General features: G+C 39.6%; 1 protein-coding gene across 1 annotated transcript in view; it reads right to left on the bottom strand.

The window, feature by feature from the left end:
- The window catches only part of RPS6KC1 (ribosomal protein S6 kinase C1), a 214,433-nt gene extending 201,694 nt beyond the window's left edge, over nucleotides 1-12,739 (bottom strand). Inside the window, exon 1 of the mRNA XM_036756298.1 lies at nucleotides 12,448-12,739. Within this exon, the coding sequence (XP_036612193.1) occupies nucleotides 12,448-12,552 (105 nt within the window). The 5' untranslated portion in view covers nucleotides 12,553-12,739. The remainder of the gene's footprint in view (nucleotides 1-12,447) is intronic.
- Between the last annotated feature and the right edge of the window lie 7,959 nt (nucleotides 12,740-20,698).

Here is a 20,698-nt window from a genome sequence, read left to right as displayed (position 1 = left end):
TAACAAACTGGCCCTAGGACTTCATTTGTTCCTGTCTCCCTCCATTCAGGTTTCTAATCATCTAAGGACATAAAAAGCCCCACTCATGCAGAACTGAGTCTCTCTGAAATGATAAATGTATGAAGACAACTTAGGTCAGCATACCCTCCCCTGTAAACTAACCTGTGTTTCCATATGGAGCTAAGATAGGCCTCATTTATAGATGTTAGGTGCCACTGTATCCTTACTGTATATACTTGCTATGTTAGAGCTAAGTAAATCTCCTTTTATTAACTGTTCAATATCTTGTGAATGTCATTTCATCCCAAAATCAAATTTGAACCAACAGGGTGCCAGTATCAGGCCCAACCCTAACACATACAACGCAATCTAGATGCAAGGAAACAGAATCAGGACAACAACATACCTTGGTTTTTTGAGTCTTTTTGTTTAAAGGACCAGCAAGAAAATCTTACAACTATGAATGCTCAAAAGAAATCAGAGGGGTCACAAAACAAAGAAGATATAACTCTTAGTGTTTGGTTAAAGTTTCTATTATTTTTTCTCTTTTATCAAAGTGCTAATATTTTGCAGTTATATTCCCTATTTTTGTTATTTCAGTTTATTGACATTGTTAAATTTATCATAGCTACTGGGTAATTAGCTGAGATGCTTGAAGAGAGATTTACGATTTTGGCTGAGAAACCTAAAGAGAGATTCATAGCTATCTTCTGAGAAGCCTGAGGAGAGTTTCATATCCATTGGCTGAGAAGAGCTATAGTATTCCCTGCCAAAGAGATTTAGTATTAATCCACTCCAATAATTAAAGGACTGAGTTACATATGGCCTTGAACATAGCACCTCAGCTGAAGCATAAAGGAGTTTGAAAAACTGGAGCCTCTTCTCCGCAGGAGAAAGGTTTATTAACCACAGTATTCCTCAGTGGATGGTGGAGGTGTGCAGAATTCATAGTAAATGTGGTTTGGGATAATGACTATGGCCAACGTTAATGATCATCTTGAGTATGGCGCAAGGAAGCACAGAGCCTAAAGGAAAGCAACACCTGGCAGGGGGTAAATATGGCTGGGAAAAGAGGGGTAGGAGTATAATGACATCAGTAGAAGACAAGTGAAGTCAACAAGCATTTATTAAGCACTATGTGCCAGGCATTGTGTTGAGCACTGGGAATACAAAGAAAGGCAATATGGAATGACAGAAGATAAAGGAGAAGCCATAAGATAGAATAGATATCATAAATAGCAATATAATGTGTACTATAAGAAACAATGTATTAATAATTAAAATATTATCAAAAAAAGAGCCTAGATACCATCTTTCAGGAAATTATCAAGGAGAACTGCCCTGATATTCTAGAGCCACAGGGCAAAATAGAAATTGAAAGAATCCATCGATCGCCTCCTCAAATAGATCCAAAAAAGAAATCTCCTAGGAATATTGTTGCCAAATTCCAGAGCTCCCAGATCAAGGAGAAAATACTGCAAGCAGCCAGAAAGAAACAATTTGAGTATTGTGGAAACCCAATCAGAATAACCCAAGATCTGGCAGCTTCTACATTAAGAGATCGAAGGGCTTGGAATGCGATATTCCAGAGGTCAATGGAGCTAGGATTAAAACCTAGAATCACCTACCCAGCAAAACTGAGTATCATGTTCCAAGGCAAAAGATGGAGTTTCAATAAAATAGAGGACTTTCAAGCTTTCTCAGTGAAAAGACCAGAACTGAATAGAAAATTTGACTTTCAAACACAAGAATCAAGAGAAGCATGAAAAGGTAATCAAGAAACGGAAATTGCAAGGGACTTACTAAAGTTGAACTGTTTTGTTTACATTCCTACATGGAAAGATGATGAGTATGATTCATGAGACCTCAGTATTAGGGTAGTTGAAGGGAATATGCATATATATATATATATATATATATATATATATATATATGTGTGTGTGTGTGTGTGTGTGTGTGTGTGTGTGTGTGTGTATATGTTTATGTATATATATAAGTGAATGTGTATGTATGTATATATCTATGTGTATATGTATGTATGTGTATGTATGTGTGTATATATATGTGTTTATGTATATGTGTATATATATATATGTAAAAGAGAGAGAGCAGACACAGGGTGAGTTGAAGATGAAGGGAAGATATCTAAAAGAAATAAAATGAAATTAAGGGATGAGAGAGTAACATACTAAGAGAGGGAGATAGGGAGAGATAGAATGGGGTGGATTATCTCGCAAAAAGGTGGCAAGAGGAAGCAGTTCTATGGGAGGAGGGGAGAGGGCAGGTGAGGGGGGAATGAGTGAACCTTGCTCTCATCAGATTTGGCCTGAGGGGGAATACCATACATACTCAGTTGGGTATCTTACCCCACAGGAAAGAAGAGGGAGGAAGATAAAAAAAAAAAATAAAAGGCAGGGGGATGATGGAGGGGAGGGCAGATGGGGGTGGAGGTAATCAAAACAAACACTTTGGAAAGGGGACAGGGTCAAGGGAGAAAATTCAATAAAGCGGGATGGGTTGGGAAGGAGCAAAATGTAGTTATCCTTTCACAACATGAGTATTGTGGAAGGGTTATACATAATAATACATGTGTGGCCTAGGTTGAATTGCTCAACTTCTTAGGGAGGGTGGGTGGGAAGGGAAGAGGGAAGAGAATTTGGAACTCAAAGTTTTAAAATCAGATGTTCAAAAACAAAAAAAGTTTTTGTATGCAACTAAAAAATAAGATACACAGGCAATGGGGCGTAGAAATTTATCTTGCCCTACAAGAAAGGAAGGGAAAAGGGGATGAGAGGGGATGGGGGTGATAGAGGGGAGGGCTGACTGGGGAACAGGGCAACCAGAATATAAGCCATCTTGGAGTGGGGGGGAGGGTAGAAATGGGGAGAAAATTTGTAATTCAAAATGTTGTGAAAATCAATGCTGAAAACCAAATATGTTAAATAAATAAATTGCATTTAAAAAATAATAATAATAATAATTAAAATATTAAATTTAATAATATTGTATAATAATAGATATAGGTAAATTAGATATGATAAATAAAATGCATAGAAAGGAATAAAAGAATATATAATGCTTTGCCATCAAAGGCATCAATTACCTATACCATGCATGGGCCCTAGTCACAGATTATTTCCTTCACACAGGCTCCTTGGCCATTTGTGTTCTCTATATACCTATGTATTACATATCTAATTGAAACACTAGGAATTCAACGAGACGTCCACTCTTCCCACTGAATGTGCTCATGTGAGACCGCATTCAAGGATTCCAGAATTACTTTATTTACACTGCTATTTAATTTTAAATGGTTTTTAATGACTGTGTCTCATGGCTAACTGGTAAAAGTAGTATATGTCATTTGAGGCTCATAATATATGACTTGGAGAAGAATCTGACCTATAAAATACCTAGACTGTGGGAGAGCCCAGAGAGTTTAGAGGAAGGTCATTGTGGGCTATAATTATATATTTCTAAATAAAAGTTAATAAATAAAAACTAGTTCAATAAGCATTCAAACTTATACAACAGAATAATATAAGGAAATCATTCTCTCTCACTCCAGTTCATCCTCTACTCAGCTGTCAAAAAGTACATATCTGACCATGCTGACCACCCCCATGCAATAAGTTCCAGTGGCTCCCCATTAGCTCCAAGAGCAAATATAAAATCTGTCTTTGGCATGTAATGTCCTTTATAATCTGCAGGGCTCAGGTTTCCTTCCAACAAAGAAAGCTGATTTCTTTTATCTTTGCTTTTCTTCTTTTGCCGATGTATTAAAATGAGTTGTTCAAACACCAAAGTAGGGCTTTGATAAGTTCAAAACAAGTAGTGATCTTTGGTAACATTTCATAAAATGTTCCTTTTTTTTTTAATCTGAACAACTTTATATTAAGGGACAGTTGTGATTTTTATCTGTAAATGCAAGAATGTAAAAGATTGTGCCACACTGATTGTTTTATTCTTTCCTATATGACACTGGGGATTCTAGATCGTGGACATGTACAATGTGTTCAAAACACATCGCCTATTTGTTAATCACAGCAAATTTTTCAAACAGAGAGAATGTAACCAGGGCACCTGGCTTAACTGATGCAACTTTCACACAGAAAAAGCTGGAAGCCTGCTTCCTGTAGAGCAAGAAAAGTAACAATAAAAGACTATAAAGCATGCATAGACGTCTCTAACTGGTTCCAAGAGGTAACCACATGAAGAATGGGAGGCTTTTTTGATTATCTGTGAAGGCCTTCAAAAAGTCTGGCAAGCTTCTGCCATCTCTGCCTTCCCTCAGTCTTTTCATCTGTTCTGTTCATTGTTAGGAAGCATTCAGTGAGAGAGCATGCTTGAAAAGGTGAGAGACTGTGGGGCCTTCTCCCCTTCGAGGCCACATGACTCCAAGGAATGGACCTCAGTCCCTGGACTCTACAGTTGTTCTTTTCTGTTCTAGGTGAAGGGAGTGGAACCTTCTTGACCTTGTGTCCTTGTTTCAAAAGGTATCAGCATCAGAGTCTAGAGGGTACAGTTTTGCAGTCAGTCCAGAATCAAATGACTCAAGGAGCAGAGTGACCTTCTAGACCCAGGCCAGTGAAAGCTAAGGCAGGGACTCATCTGCCAAAGATCCCAGGTGAATTTGGTAGGACCAATGCTATGTAGGAACCAAGTCTTGGAAAACACCCACAGTTAGAAGGAGAAACATGGTTAATAAACCAGGAAAGGAGACTAAGAAAGAATAGTTAGTCAAGCAAGAGGAAATCATGAGAACAGCATCACAAAAACCCAGAGGAAAGAGTATCCTGGAGGAAAGACTGATAGATTAACAATGTCAAAAGCTGCTAAGAGGCCAAGAAGGACGAGGACTGAGAAAAAGCCATCAGGTCTGGCAATTAAGAGATGAATGGTAACTTTGAAGAGAGAAGTTTCAGTTGAGTGATTAGGCAAAGGGGTAAAAAATGAGTAAGAGAGAAAGTAGAAGCAAAGAGTGTAAACATTTTTTCTAGGAATTTAGTTGTGAAAGAGAAGAGAGATGATATGATAGCTTTGGGATATTTCTAGTCTAGTGAGGTTTGGGAATTTTTAATGATTTACAAGGTTTCCTTTAAGTTCTCCTAGTGCTTTTAAAAGTATGCTTCAAGGGGCAGCTAGGTGGCACAATGGATAGAGCACCAACCCTGGAGTGAAGAGGACCTGAGTTCAAATTCAACCTCAGACACTAGATATTTCCTAGTTTTGTGACCCTGGGCAAACCACTTAAATCTTGACTGCCTCAAACCCACCCCACCCCACCCCACCCCCCAAAAATATGCTTCAATTTTCAAAAACATCTGACACAGAACATGAGCTAAAGCATTACATTACAGAGAAAGTTAAATTCTGTATTTGCATCAGCAAGCCATGGGAAACAACTGATACAATTTGTGTTTTTAAATGAGAAAAAAATCATTTCTGCTAAGTCTCAAAAGAATGAAAGATTACTTCTATTGCTTCTAGAAATAAATATAAATTCTCCTTTTAAAAGTAAATAATTTTAAATATAAAAGACTAACTCATAACACAATTTAATATCAAGTTTCTTTTGGAGGGAGAAGGGAAGGGGAAAGAGGAGTGAATCTGTTCTTGAAACATACTTGAAATCTGAAACCATATAACTTTGGTTATATGGGAAAACTCATAAGGAGGCTCCTTTAACCCATTTCACCCATTAGATTAACTTCCTTTAACAACATCTGAGAAGAGGTTACCAGAACATCAAATGGTCTAGTATTTAATGAAACTGCACTGATTGTTTAGGAGCTGGCAGAAGAGAAGGGTAATCTTTCACTGTAGCACCTCCTGATAAACTACAACCAAAGATACGTCTGTGTCCTGAGCTGACTCCTCCATTCTCCCCTTATTCAACTCATCCCCTCATCCCCCTCCTTTAATATAGTGCTACCACCCTAATTCCTCTTGGATTTCTATCCTCCCGAGATCCTATATGGAAAAGGACTACAGACTCCATACTTCCCTCTTTCTTGTGGACCTCCCAAAAAGCCCATAATCCTTTTTCACATTTCCTAAGAAGAGAGTAGCTAACATGAAGCAAGGAATAAAGGGGGACAGTTAAAAAAATTACAAGGAATCCTATATCTGGCATATATTGGCTTTATTGTCTGAGTTTAAGGATATTTAGGTTTATTCAGAAAAAAGAAACTACTCATTTAAAGAGTATGGTATATATGACAGAGTCGATGCTAGTGTGACATGCCTAGAAATCATTCTTTTGACTTCCAATATTCAGCATTTAGCCCTTTGCTCACAATGTTCTCTTGAGACTTGTTTCAGGACACCTAAATTTGTTTGATCCCCTTACCTCAAAGGCAGCTAAAGCTAAGTAAAAATCTGGATGTTCAATCTTTATTGGGATCCTATGGAGAATATGTTCTAAAACAACACTAATGCAACCAACCCAGTTTTCCTTTTTTCGTGCTTTTATATTGTTTTAACTATTATAAAATATATGTAAATAGTAACTTGTCTTCTCCCAAATTATAATTTTAGAAGGTGTATGTTTTATAGGATATAAGGATCCTTCACAGGATATAAGATCCCCATGCACTTTTTGTAAAATTCGGGAGCCAATGATGGGATGATGGGACCTGGACCCTGAATTTTCCCACACAACCATGTCCCTGGCCTCTTTTCCCAGGTATCTGGCCTGGCCTGGCTTGGCCCGGCCCACCTAGATACTCAATAGTACTTGCAAATGTCCTTTCACTGTGGCTCTCCATCCCAGCCTAGACCACTCCTTTCACTGTCTATACCTGCCCCCCCCCCACCCCAGGCTATTTACCAGTCCTTAATCCCAACCAAATCTTCTCTGTCTTTTTTTTTTTTTTTGTATAAAAGTATCAGTCTCACCCCCATTAAGCTTCAGGTTTACTAGGAATCTTGCCTATTCTATTGGCTGTTACAATACAGCAGCTTATTCCTATTGGCGTTACAATAAAGCTTGCCACCCTGACTGAAAGAACGATTGAGTGATTGAATTCACCCCTGTACCCTTACACTTAGGGGCTCCCAGCACCCCAAACCACAACACCTCTACAAAAATGGTTCAAAGGAAAAACAGCATTGTACTGCCATGAATTTCAGCAGTTGATGAGAAGACTAGGAGTCATCACCTTTCTTCCTGGTTTATAGAACCCACAAACTCTTCCCTCAATCCTATAACCTTTGGAGATCAGGGTAAGAATTTGGAACTGTCTCTTCTCTAGAAGATACGCTGAAGAAGGCTTTGGGAAATGGTCACACAGAAAACTCCATAAGGAGAGTGCTTACCATTCTTCTTCCAATTTTGCTTTGTGTAATAAAGAGGAAAGAAGACCAGGCAGGGGAGGTGAGGGAAGGTGAAGGCAAGGAAACAAACACTGTATTTGAAGTCAGAGGGGTGCGAATTCCAGCTCTGATATTTACTACTTGTTTAGCCTTGGACAAGTCACTTAACTCTTCTGGGCCTCAATTTCCTCATCTACAAAATGAAAGGTTTAGCCTAGATGACCTCCTAAGGTCCCTTCCACCTAGAAAGCCATAAGATCCTCCGATCTTAGGTAAATATCCCACACTAGCTGTGCACAGTCCACTCCCTTTACCCATACCCACACTCTTCTCTACCTCCAAGTTTCACTTCACTTTTTTCTGACCCCCCAGCTATGAAGAAACAAGGATATTTGAACTCAGCGCATGTGCTTACTATACATATACAGTAATAACTGTATGACTTCGATGGACAGTTAAGAAAAGAGTTATCCCTTCTCAAGCACTGGCTGCAAAGGTAAATGTAGTGACTCAATAAGAAAGCAGGGACAGGGCAGGAGTGATAAAAGGAAGGCAGGGAGAGTCCAATGGTTTTGCAATTTGCAAAGCACCCTAGTGGTAGCTCCAAAAAATCCTGATGCCAACTCTGGCACTTGGCAACTGTAAGCTGACAATGTCTGGCATAAAGTAAAGTACAAACTAAATGTATACACATTGGTCAGCATACACTAACATACACACTGATCAGCATAACGCTAACGTACACAGCAAAGAATTCCTTAAGTTCCTTCTTTTTTAAGTATTTCTAAGTAGTCATATGGACCTATTTGAACTTTCTCCCTACAAGCAGAAAAAGTGCTTCTTCACTAGGCATGATATAAGACACCTCTTTGCTTTGCTTTCAATAGAGTATATTAACTTGACTGATCTACCATTTGCATTTGTAGTATCACATTATCCTGAAGCAACATATATGTATTTGAGGAAGCCTTATCTTAGTCATAAAAGATAATAAATCATAGAGCCAGAAATATTAGGGAAGTTGTTGACCAATGCCCTCAATTTAAGAATGAGAAAACTAAACCACTAAGTGACTTACCCAAATCAATGGCAAATCAGTGCCACAGCAAGAACCAGAGCTGTTTAAGTCTCTTGATTTCCAAGCCCAGTGTTTTTTCCACTATACCACAAAGTCTTTTTTCTATTACTTTCTATTATAAATCACATAATAATATACAGAAAGTGAACATAACACTAATCACTTAACGGTGCTGAAAGGACTATAGTATTTTCTAAGTATTTTGTAAATTTATAAACTTTGTAAATTTTTATAAAAAAATGTTTTGTAAAATTTTGTAAGACTAAAAAAGATATAACTCAGAATCCATTTAGATTCATAAAATTCAAAGTTGTAAGGGACCTTAGATATCATCTAATCCAACCACTTCATTTTGCAGATAAGGAAACTGAGGAACAGAGAATTTAAGTTTAGGCAAGTGCCTAAGGTCATACATATAGCAAGGAGCCAATGTAGGATTCAAACACAGGTCATCTTACTCCAAATCCATTGTCCTTTCCACTACCTCCTACCAATGACAGCCAAAAAAAAAAAAAAAAAGCACACAGCTGTCTCAATTTTGATCATCTATATAACCAAAGTAAGAAAATACTAAGAGTTAAATTGGAGAATTTGTTGGTAAGTAGTTGGAAAATAGTTCAGCAAGTGAGCCTGTCGGCCTCAAGGAAATGGCAGAAATATAAAAAAAGATAAAATGAGAAAAGTAATGCTATTACCTAAAATAGAAGAATACTGCTACTTTGGTTAATCATTGAGACCCATTCCACAGAAACATATGAGAACTGAGAATCTGGAGAATATCACCTGAAGTTATTTGTCTAGGTGTGAGAGCAATACATACACAGATGTGCAAGCATCAACTTGCTTTATTCATTTCATGAGATAGTCTCAAGTGGGGGCACTTCTTTACTTAATTTTCCTGAGGAAAAATGTTTTTCTCACCACTCAAAGATAACCTGTTTTAAAGCATTAATAATTATTTTTCTTTTATTTTTATAAGCATTTATTATCATTCCCTCCCACTAGTTCCCTAATTGAACATTTTTTTTTAAAGAGAGAGAAAAAACTCTCATAACAAATACACAGAGCTACCCAAAACAAATGTCTCTTTCAGCATTTGAAGTTCATCATCTCCCTGGAAGTTTCATTCTGCATTTGAAGTTCTTCACCTCTCTGGCAGGAGGTAGAATGTTTCACATTTAGTCCCCTGGACTCATAATTTATCATTGCATTGATCAGCATTCAAAAGTCATTCAAAATTGTTTTTCTTCATAATGTTGTCATTGTATAAATTGTTCTCCTAGTTCTGCTTACTTCAGTGGAACTAGTTCAGTTCAGAACAGCATCAATTCATAAAGGTCTTCCCAGGCTACTTTGAAACTGCCTATTTCATCATTTCTTATGGAACAACAATACTCCATTATACTCATATGCCAAAATTTGTTTAGACATTCTCCAATAGGTGGGTATTCTATCAGTTTCTGATATTTGGCTACTACAAAAAGAATTGTTATAGTTTTGTATATTTAAGTCCTTTTCCTCTTTAATTGATCTTGTTGAGTTGTGGCCTTCGAATTAGTATAGCTGAGTCAAAAGGTATAGTTTAGTAACTTTGGGATCATAGTTCCAAATAAGCAAATTTATTTTTAAATTTAAATTAAATTAAATTTAAAATTAAAAGTTAATTTTATCTTGACTGAATATTTTAATAACTTTATCAATGAAAAAATCGAAAGCTTAAGAGGGGAGGGAAGCTAGTATAAAGGTATTTTCCAGTTCAAATCATTGTAGCAACATTGAGAGGATAGGACTTTATGATCTCTAAAGTCCCTTTCAGTTTAATGTTCTGTGGTTCAAATATGAACAGAATATAGATTCAGGGAATACTAAGGTAACTTGTTACCATGTCTTAAATTTATGATGTTAAAAAATGGTGTAATAAAGAGTTCTTTATTAGATACAAATATTTAAGTTCTGGATTGTAACCCTATCCTATCTTATATAAGGAAAGAATAAACTTCAATCATTCAGGGAGCTATGATTTCATCAGTGAGTATGCTTCCTCCACTAATGCAAATTCTAACATCTTAATAAAGGAGCTCTTGAGATGCTGTGGTAGAAAAATATTTGCCACTGTAATGAGTTTCTCCAAACTTAGCTAGGTTGGTACCTGGACAAAAGCCAATAGTATATAGCCAGGCCCATACTCGAAGCCTTTGCAGCTTAGGAAGACTTGCAAGAGCTTTTTCACTGCTAGCATGACCTCCTACAAGGTCACTTCCATACCACAATGAGGCAATGTAATAGGACTTTGATGGAGGGAATGAAGAATATAAGTAACTAAACTATGTTTAATTGGTAATGTTACCAGATGTAACATATAAAGAACTGACAACTAATACATCTCTGAATATTCTAGAAACTAAAGTTTCTTTAGCAGTGATTTAAGGATCCCTTTATCTTACAAAATTTCTTGCACAATCATGAAATAGCACCAAAAAATGAATAAATATGTTTCCATACCTCACAATGCTTTTTGACAAGGCCCCAAGTATGGGAAATCTCTCATTACTCAACATAAACCCCCTTCTCCATCTAGGCTGATTCACTCATTATGTCCCCCAAAACCTTCTCTTTCCATTTTACTCATCCTGTATCTCTCTGCTCTGTACCCACTCTTCCATTCTCCATATATCCATATACTATTCCATCCTCCATACACTCAGCGGGACCTGGGCTTGATTTTCACCTTCGAGTCTTCCTTGACCACTCTAACTATCAGTGATTTCTCTCTCCTTTAAGTTAGCATAGTTAGTATGTAGTATAATTAGTAATTTGCATAAATTAGTATATCTCTGCTATAAGACTTTAACACTCAGATGGGCACTTAAATAGTATATATACTATCTTAAATTATCTAACTTTTTTATAGGTATACATATATCACAGGTGTGAATGCACATACATACATCCACACACACACGCCAGTATTGTATATGTATGTGTATATACACACAAACTTGAAAAAATCCAGAAATTACTACTTTATCCATCTCTAGAGAAGAAGGAAATATGTAATTGCCCTCAATTACCTAGCACAATTCCATTATGCACAGACATTCCATAAATATCTGATCCTAAGAACCTTCTTCTAGACTTGGCTTTACATAAGAGGTTATCTGATTCCCTCATATCTATCAGAAAAATCAACTAGTATATTAAGATTTCAAACACTACCAATATGGGCCGGTTAGAGTAAGAAGAACCGTTTCAGTCCTATGGAGGAAAGTACAATGTTCTTCTTGGAGAACACATGGACCAGCATTCTATTGTACTTCCCATGTACTATTGCATATTAAGAGTTATTTGTGTTTGTGTCTCATCACTCAGACCGTAAGCATCTTAAGGGCAGAAGCAACTAAAGTTTGTATCACCCTAGAACCTAGGGCAGTGAGTGCCTTGCTAAAAAGCATTTGTTGAAGAAGGGTCTAATTTAGGATCAGATTCCCCAGTCCAACAAATTAAGCGCACCTGCACTCGGGGGCAGGGCAGCACCTGGACAGCACCACAATCTTCTCCTCGGGGGCATGCAGCACTCCAGGATTCCCTCTCTGAGAATGCTGATTTCTTATCTGAAGCTGGGGTTGCGAGTCCCATGTAGGGTCACTGGTCCCCACCCTCATGTCCCTGGCTCACTTCTACACATTCTGCCCCAGCTGAATCTCCGGAAAACCCATTCACTCATTCAACAAACGAACAACGGACCTGCCCAATTCAAGGCACCTGGTGGGGAGAGACACAAAGTAAGGCAGTCCCTGCCTGCTCTTCCGCGGGGCTCACAGGGACAAGGTGCTCACACACAAAGACCCACGCAGGACGCCGGGTGGAAGGGGGACACGCAGTAAGCGAGGTGCCAAGTGTCACCACCAGGGTTCCATCGGGCCCCACGCCCGGCACCCGTCGGCTGCAGCCTCAGCCCCACCCCTCGGACATCTCCCAGCCCGTCTCCCGCACTCCCGGGATCTCGGTCATCGGCCCCGCACGCCCGCGCCCGCGCCCGGGCCCTCACTCACCCGGGCGGTCACTTTATACACCGTGTACCCCCTCGGATGCCGCTGGGGCTCGGTGACCGTGTAGAAACGCGCCAGCTCCGCAGCCCGCTCCCGAGGAGAGGTCATCCTCCCGCCGCCTCCGCTGCCGCCCGCCCGGGACCATCAGAGCATCTCTGCCCAGCTTCCTGCCCACCCTCCCGGCACAGCCCCGAGGAGACCGCGGAGGAGGAGGAGGAGCCCCGGGAGGCGGAGCCTGGGCATCCCTCGGCCGGGCAGCTTCTGGGCAGCTCCGCTTCCGGGTTGGGGAAACCACTTCCGGGGCGGGCCAGCTTTACACAGAGTTGGACGCTGTTTGCTGTGGGACCTGGTCTTGGAGGCGCCTGCCTCTGACCCCGAGCAGCACGCCCGCCTGGGTAGCATTAAGAATGTGTCCGTGCTTCCGTCCTCGTGGGGACCTTCTGTCGCTGTGAAAGCCTCAACACCCCCTCGCGCTTGTCACTGGGAAACTCAAATACCCCCTCTGCCTTTGTCACCAAGGGATCCCCCCCTTGTCACTCTGAGAGCCTCTCCATGGCGACACAGACCTTCCCCCTCCTGGTCACTATGAGAGTGCCAGCACCCCCCCCCCAAAACCTTTCTGCCTTTGTCACCATGGGAGCCCAAATCCTTCCTCTGCCTTTGTTACCATGGAAAATCCACCCCATCCCATGTCTTTATGGGAGGAACTGGGTACTCCTTGTCACTGTGGGGTCCCTCCTCTGTTTAACATAAAAGCCCAAATATCCCCTCAGCCCTTGCCAACCTGGAATTGCCAAACCCTGCTCCACCCCAAGAAATCCCAGGTGCCCTTTTTGTGCGGAATTCTCCCATGCACACTCCCCAGGCTTGCCTTCTTGGAAGATCACAGATTATGGGGTGCCTCCTTCCCTCACCTCTCACATCATACTGAGAGAACTACTGCCTCGGGTTTCATCACCATGTCGCCTGTTCCCCAGGGGACAACTCACAACTCCCATTTTACCACCTGATCCTTTGTTATTGAGAGCTCAGAGCCACCCTGACCTCCCCTTGCCTACCCAGTCCCACACTTCTCCTTTTTACCATTATCATAATCATTACAATTACCTGGGAGAAAGTAAATGAAATATGTTTGTGAAATATCTTGAAACCATAGAGCAGTATACAAATGTAAGCTGTGCCTTGTCCCCTAACTATGCTGTCAGCCAATCAATAAGCATTTAAGTGTCTACTGTAGGCAGTCATTGTGAAAGACACTGGAAATACAAGTACAGAGAATGAAACAATTCCTACTGGCAAGGAGCTTATTATGTTATAATGGTGAAGATAACAAATACATATATAAATAAACAGCATAAACAAGAAGTCAGATACTATAGCATTTGATGGATTACCATGGAATGAATATTACGGCAAATACACTGGGCAATAACATGAGAATTCGTTAGAAGCAGATGTGATGAAGAGCACTGGAAAATTAAAAATTACATCAAAATTTCATTAAATAAATTCATGGTTAACTTCCATGATCAGTAATTAAGGAGAAAGTAGGGCTATTTTGAATGCATTCTTAATCTTTGGAAAACAGTGCCATAAAGAATTACCACAGTCTCCCATGAAACATCCCAAAGTGAATCCATCAGAAATGATACTGAACTGGAGGAACCATTGAACAGACTCAGAATGATAGTGCCTATATTGTTTTGGGAAAGGATACTACCACTCTTTCTATTCTTTCTTACCCATGTCCTGCTCCCATTATCAGCCTGAATCACCAAGACAGAACTTAGATAAATCCTCTCTCTGTAAGACAATCATAGTGAGCTAAGAATCTTAACTCCATGTGCATATAAAAAATAATTTTAATTTAGAAACAGAATAGGAAGCAGTATCCTACCCTTATACAGATACTAGACTACACCTCAGGTATTGTTTAGTTGTAGTTACTTCCCCCTCATTTAATATGTAACAGAGTTGAAGGTACTACTCAATTGGTTTGTTAATTGAGTATTTATTAAGCATCTGCTATATGATAAGCACTATTCTAGGTACTGGGGATATAAAAACAAAACTGAACAGACCCTGCCATCAAGAAGTTTACATTCTATCAGGGAAGTTACAAAGAAGAACAACTAGAATAATTAAGGCATTGGAAGGGCTACTATATAAGGATAAACTTACTATATATGAAAATTAAGGTAAACTGAGACAAGATTCCAAGCATGAGCAATTTATTAGGTAGGCTAGCAGTAATCAATAAACTGGATCTATGGCATCTCAATAACCAAGGTAGGGCTTACTAGCTATCATATAGTTTTGGGAAGTACAAGAGAACAAAAAAGAACTGGGTAGGTAGGGAAGACAATTCGATTGGTTACAGGGTAGAAAGCATCATGGGGGTGGGGGCAACATAACTAGTTACATCAAGAAAAGAGAGCTAGCAAACACCCCTCTCTGACAATTAAGAAATGTTACTTGTTTTATGAGATTCATCCACATCTTATAAGCTTTGCTAAGGGATCAAAGCCACTGGACTTCTTCTCTCCTTGGAAGAGATAAAAACTCCCCTAATAGTACAAGGACAGGCAAAGACAAATGATATATCCTATGGGAATGGTATCAAGTTAACTTTTGGGGCTTGCAGATAACAAACAGATATCCTGGAAGTATCCCAGGAGCTACAGGTATAAGATATAACTACTTTTCTTGGGGCAGCTAGTTGGTGCAGTGAGTAGAACACCAGCCCTGGAGTCAGGAGGACCTGAGTTCAAATGTGTCCTCAGACACTTGACACACTTACTAGCTGTGTGACCTTGGGCAAGTCACTTAACCCCAATTGCCCTGCCTTCCCCCCTCTAAGAAAAGAAAGATAACTACTTTTCTTTTAATTATAAACTCTTAATTATACATTAACTCAGAAGGAAAGCTAAATTCCTGAGCTCAACTCAAGGACATAGAAATGTGGCTTTAGGCAGATGGAAAATCAATTATAAAAATCAATACAGCATAAAATCAGTTACATTGTACAATCAATACAGTAAAAACTCAAGGTAATAATAATTTTGATCTTTCCAAACTAAAAAGATGAGAACTCATCAGTCTGGAAAAATTAAGGAAAAAAGAATATTGATGAAGTTTATAAGATGTGAGGGTGTACTAGACTGGACCTAACTCAGGCCAATCCTCTGGTAATTTAGATTTGATATTGGACTTGCAGGGCATTCAACAGTTAACAAAAAGAGGTTTACTTAGTCACAGCATAGAATATACTCAAGATATCCATCAAGTCTAAAGTCTCCTTACTCCACATGGGTGGGCTTTTTTATGCCCTTAAGAGACCAGGAAGCTATGATCATAGGACCAGAAAACACCATTGTTTCAGTGGAGTTGCAGCTTGGGCCTTAGCCCTCTGGGCTAATCAAGCCTTAAAGATAGCTTCCTTGTTTCTTAGGAAAAGAACAGTGAAGAGAATCAAATAGAACCCCAGTAGAAAATGATCCTATCACATCTCGCTCCTTGGTGGCAAGATCCTAAGGATCATACAGAGTATTATCTACCATTTAAATCATTGTAAGGTTTTTAAATGACAATCCTAATCCTTCAGATTCAAGGATCCTAATATATGCAATACTAAAAAAAGGAAAAAAAAACCCACTAAACTAAAAAGACAGCAAAAACAAAACAGACAAAGTTGACAGCTCACTGAAGGAATGATCAAAAATGGGGAAGAGAATAAAGGCCTTGGCTTTGCCTCCTCCCTTTGGAAGAAGCAAAACCCAGTTCTTAGCAATGTGGTAGGTGATGCCAAATCTTTGAGTTAACAAGGAGTTTCCTAAGGTAAGATGGTAACAATAAGCATGTATAGTACAGGAATATCGGGGTCATAATACACATGATGACACATCCATTAGTTGCTGATTTTTTATCATGGGTCATGGTCATCTACAGTAAAGTAGCTAAGAGGTCATAAGTCTCTTGCACACAGTCTAGCCTGAGTTGATACAGAGGCTTTCCCCATAATGACACCCACTTGGTGTTTCCTTGCCTGACCACCCAAACCTTCCCCTTCCTGGGAATCCATCAAGGAACTAATATCAAATGTTTGCCCTTTGAGAGTCATGTATTCAGAGGATGCCTCTCCCTTTCAACTGGGGACTTAAGATTGGCACTAAGTTGGTTAAGGAATCTCCTTTCTTCCAGGTAAATTCATAATCACCATAGTTAGAGTTTTGCTTCCCCCATGTTATTGGAAAGTAGGACATCTCTCAATGATTTCAAGCCCTTTCTAGGGGATGACAAAACAATTCTGAGGGAAAAGAGACCTGCCAACTAAGGGGGCCTGGAGCTGTTTCCCCAAGATTTATGAAGTCTCCTGAAGGGATCAGGGACCTTGAGGTCTAGGTGACTCCATGAAGTCAGTCAACTAACATTTATTTAGCACCTATGATATGTCAGGCAGTATGCTAAAGACTGACACTACAAAGGAAGGCAAAAAAGTCCCTGCTCCTAGGAGCTCACAGTCTAATGGAGGAAAAAATGCAAACAACTACATACAAATTATATATATGAGGAAAATTAGTGGCAGTCTCAGGATGGTGGCACTAGCACTAATAAAGACTTGTTGCAGAATTGGGACTTTAGTTGAGATTGAAGGAAGCCAGAGAAGCTGAGGCAGAGTTGAAGAGGGAAAGAATTCTAGGCATAGAGGACACCAAGTGAAAATGCTCATAGTCAGGAGGAAGAATGCTCAAGAAACAACAAGGAGGCCATTGTCACTGTATTACAGAGTACTCAGAGGAGAATAGAGTGTAAAAAGAAAAACCAAAATAGGAAGGAGCCAGGTTATAAAGGACTTTGAAAGCCAGAGGTATTTCCATTTGCTCTTGGAGGAAATAGGGGGTTACTGAAGTTTACATATTGAATGGGAAGGGGGGAGGGGCGTGACATGATCAGACCTGTGTTTTAGGAAGACCATTTTGATGCTGAGTGAAGGATGGATTGGAATATCTCTGTTTCTTGAAGCCCTGGTTTTCTTAGAGACTTAGCCCAAGCTTTGCTTTCTACAAGAGTCATTTCCAGTTCCCCTTAGCTGCTACAGCCTTTCCATTCAAGATGTATGCTTTGTATGTGTATGCTCTAGTAGAATAGAAGCTCCTTTTAGGGTAGGGACTTTCAATTTCATCTCTATATTATTAAATTCTATAAAGCAAGAGTTCTTATCCTAGGATCTATAAATAGATTTCAAAGAGTCTGTGAACTTGGATGGTGTGATACCTGAGTAGCCAGCTATTGCTAGAAAAACCCTGCCCCCAGTCACTAACTGCAAACCCCAGTCTGCATAAGAAAAAAACAGACTGAGTTCCTGCTGTTTGGCGAGTGTCCTGGGCCCCTAAGACATTTCCAAGGAATGTAAGCTAATTACCAGGATGGAAGCCTTGGCCCTAAACATTATCTTGAATTATATGACTTTTACCATATCTTGAGCCTTCCTAGCTTCAAGAGTTATGGCAAAAGTTGGAGACAGAGATCCTGGGTTGTAATTCCAATTGACACTTTGTCAGCTATCTGATATGTTGTATTTACAATCTATTTAGGAGGTTCCTCTAATGTATCATGGTCATAAAAAGTGAAATAACACAGGCTTGCTGAGTCTGCAAAGTAACATATGTAAACTTCAAGAGATAATTAAGCACTGAATCCTGTATTGTCTATATAAACTACCCTCTCCCTTTAAACGTGGTCATTTGATCTGGGATAATTTCCCCGAATGACCGCCGGCTAATAAACTTCTCCATTCAAAACTTATACTCTGTGGCGTGTCTCACTCGCTTCTGGTATAACAATGGGAAAAAATTTACTCCTTTATTTTCACTCACCTCTAACTGAGATTCCCTTTGCTTATGAATATAAACAACAAAATACAGCAGTATTAGCAGTACTGTAATCTTGTCACCAGTTGTCACAAAATCACAGATATTTTTGTATCATAGTACAGCTGTTACAGATAGCCCATTAGATATATTACCATGCCACAAATTCATTTTTAATATTTTAACAAATATTTTAATATAATTTGTTTCCTTTGTAATTCTATTTATTTCATTTTATGCAGTTGAAATATTCTGAGATAGGCTTCATTAAACTGAAAGAGGCATCCATGATGCAAGGAAAGTTAAGGCAGGTAGAGAGCATAGTGTCTTGAGAGTTGCCCTCCCTGGGTTCCGGTTTCACCTCATATACATACTGACTGTGTAAGGCTGGGCAAATCACTTAAGGAGGGAGTGCCTCCCAGGCAATCCTCCTAGTCTAAACTAGAAATGCAGAGGGAGGGGTTGATCTGCTCTGCCTTGGACAGGGAATTCCTCAGGAGAGATTCCTTATGCTAATGAAATCATAGGTCAGGTTAAAATAAAATCTTAGTGTCCGGTAGTGCAGTGCTCCACATACAGCTGTTGTTCAATTGTTCCCGGTTCTTCATGATCCCATTCGGGGTTTTCTTGGCAAAGATCCAGCTCATTTTACAGATGAGAAAAATGAGGCAAACAGGTTAAGTGACTTGCCCAGGGTCACACAGCTATGAAGTGTCTGAGGCTGGATTTGAACTCGGGAAGAGGAGTCTTCCTGATTCCAGGCCTGGCACTCTATCCAATGTGCCACCTACCTGTATATAGCAGGCACTCAGTAAATGTTTGTTCAGTTGAATTGAATGTTCTGCCCAAATTTCTACTTTCTCTGCCGTCTTTTCATTCTATTTCCACCAAAGTAGAATAAGAAAATAACTTTCCTACCACTTCAAAAAATCAAAATAAATAAAACAAAAATAGAGGCCAACTCCTAATTTAATACAATACAATCCTTTCCTTATACTAGTATATAAGGACACTACACTAAGAGGTCTGGGCCTTTCCATCTGCTCTGAAGCTGAATTCTTTTAATCCTTCTCCAATTAGAATATGAGCTCCTTGAGAGAATGGACTGCATCATTTCTTTGTACTTGTATCCCTAGCACTTAGCACACTTCTTGGCATATATACAATATATGCTTTTTCTTCCTTCCTTCTTTCTTTCCTTCCTTCTTTCCTTTTTTCATAAATTTGGGCCACCCTCAGAGCACCATTAAGAAGGGTGAACACATACATAGGGTATACTAATAGAAAAAGAAATACATGTGGTCACAAAAACTCACACCTCTAGAACTATTGGATCCTGATGTCCTTTTTCTCCTCAGGGTGTCCCCATGCAGCTTCCCCTGGGTATAGTGTCTCTGCGGGGCATTACATTCTTCTGGGCTACCTTGGCCTACTCTGCAGCTCAGCTGGACTAAGCTGACAATCCTCCCAAGTTTGTTCTATGCTGGGTACAGTGGTGTCTACTGGACAAGTTACTCTACTGCAAGATGCTATTGCCAGTGAAGGAAAGGAGAGAGAATTCTTTATCCTCTTCTCTTCTACTGTACCTTTCTCCCCACCCCCAACAAGATACAAGAGAAAAAGGCAAAGAGTAATTCCTTCTCAAGAGCTAAGTTCTTCCATGGCTGGCTCCTCTCTCAATTCCAAAAATCAACTGACTCCAAAGCTGGAAAATTGCTTTTCAAGGGCCATAAAGGTCAATCTTTCAGTCAGCCAAAGGTTAATTGCCCTAATAATTCTATCAACTTTGATTAAAGAATCTCCTTTACACTTCATTTAAATTGGTTTTGAAGTTTTTGGCCTAAATGCTGACAGAAATTGGAAGAGATTTATGCTAACGCAAAGAGTTTAAGCTATAGAATACTGTATTACACATACCCTCCTAGGGTAGTAAGCATCCCAGAGAGACTCAAATGTGTTTCTAGGTAGACCTGGAATGATTCAGAGTCTTGTGTATAAACTAAAACTTTCCTGGTTTGTCTAGAAACAGACATACCAAAACTGCGGGAGAGTAAAGTAACTTCAGAATTCTATGACCTTGGGTGTATCACTTAACCTCTTAGTATCCCAAGCAGCTCCTTAAGATTAGAAGTTGCAGAAAAGGTGCAGATCTGCATTGGTAGAGGGAATTCTTCACCAGGAGCTGGCTCCTTACACTGGCAAAGTCAGAGGTTGGATTATAAAAAAATGTGAGGCAGTGTCCTCCAAGGATCCTTGGAAAAGTGAATGACCCAAGGCTAGCTCCAAACTCTGAAAGTGACTGCTTACAATAATAGCCTATCCAAGAGGGTCAGACCATAACTAAACAAGAATCAGGCCAACCTCAGATATAGAGCAGCACCCTC

Source organism: Trichosurus vulpecula, chromosome 4 (genome assembly GCF_011100635.1).
Source record: "Trichosurus vulpecula isolate mTriVul1 chromosome 4, mTriVul1.pri, whole genome shotgun sequence".
Classification (NCBI taxonomy): Eukaryota; Metazoa; Chordata; class Mammalia; order Diprotodontia; family Phalangeridae; genus Trichosurus; species Trichosurus vulpecula.
The sequence above is the reverse complement of the archived record's forward strand: the minus strand, read 5'-3'. Positions and strand labels throughout refer to the sequence as shown.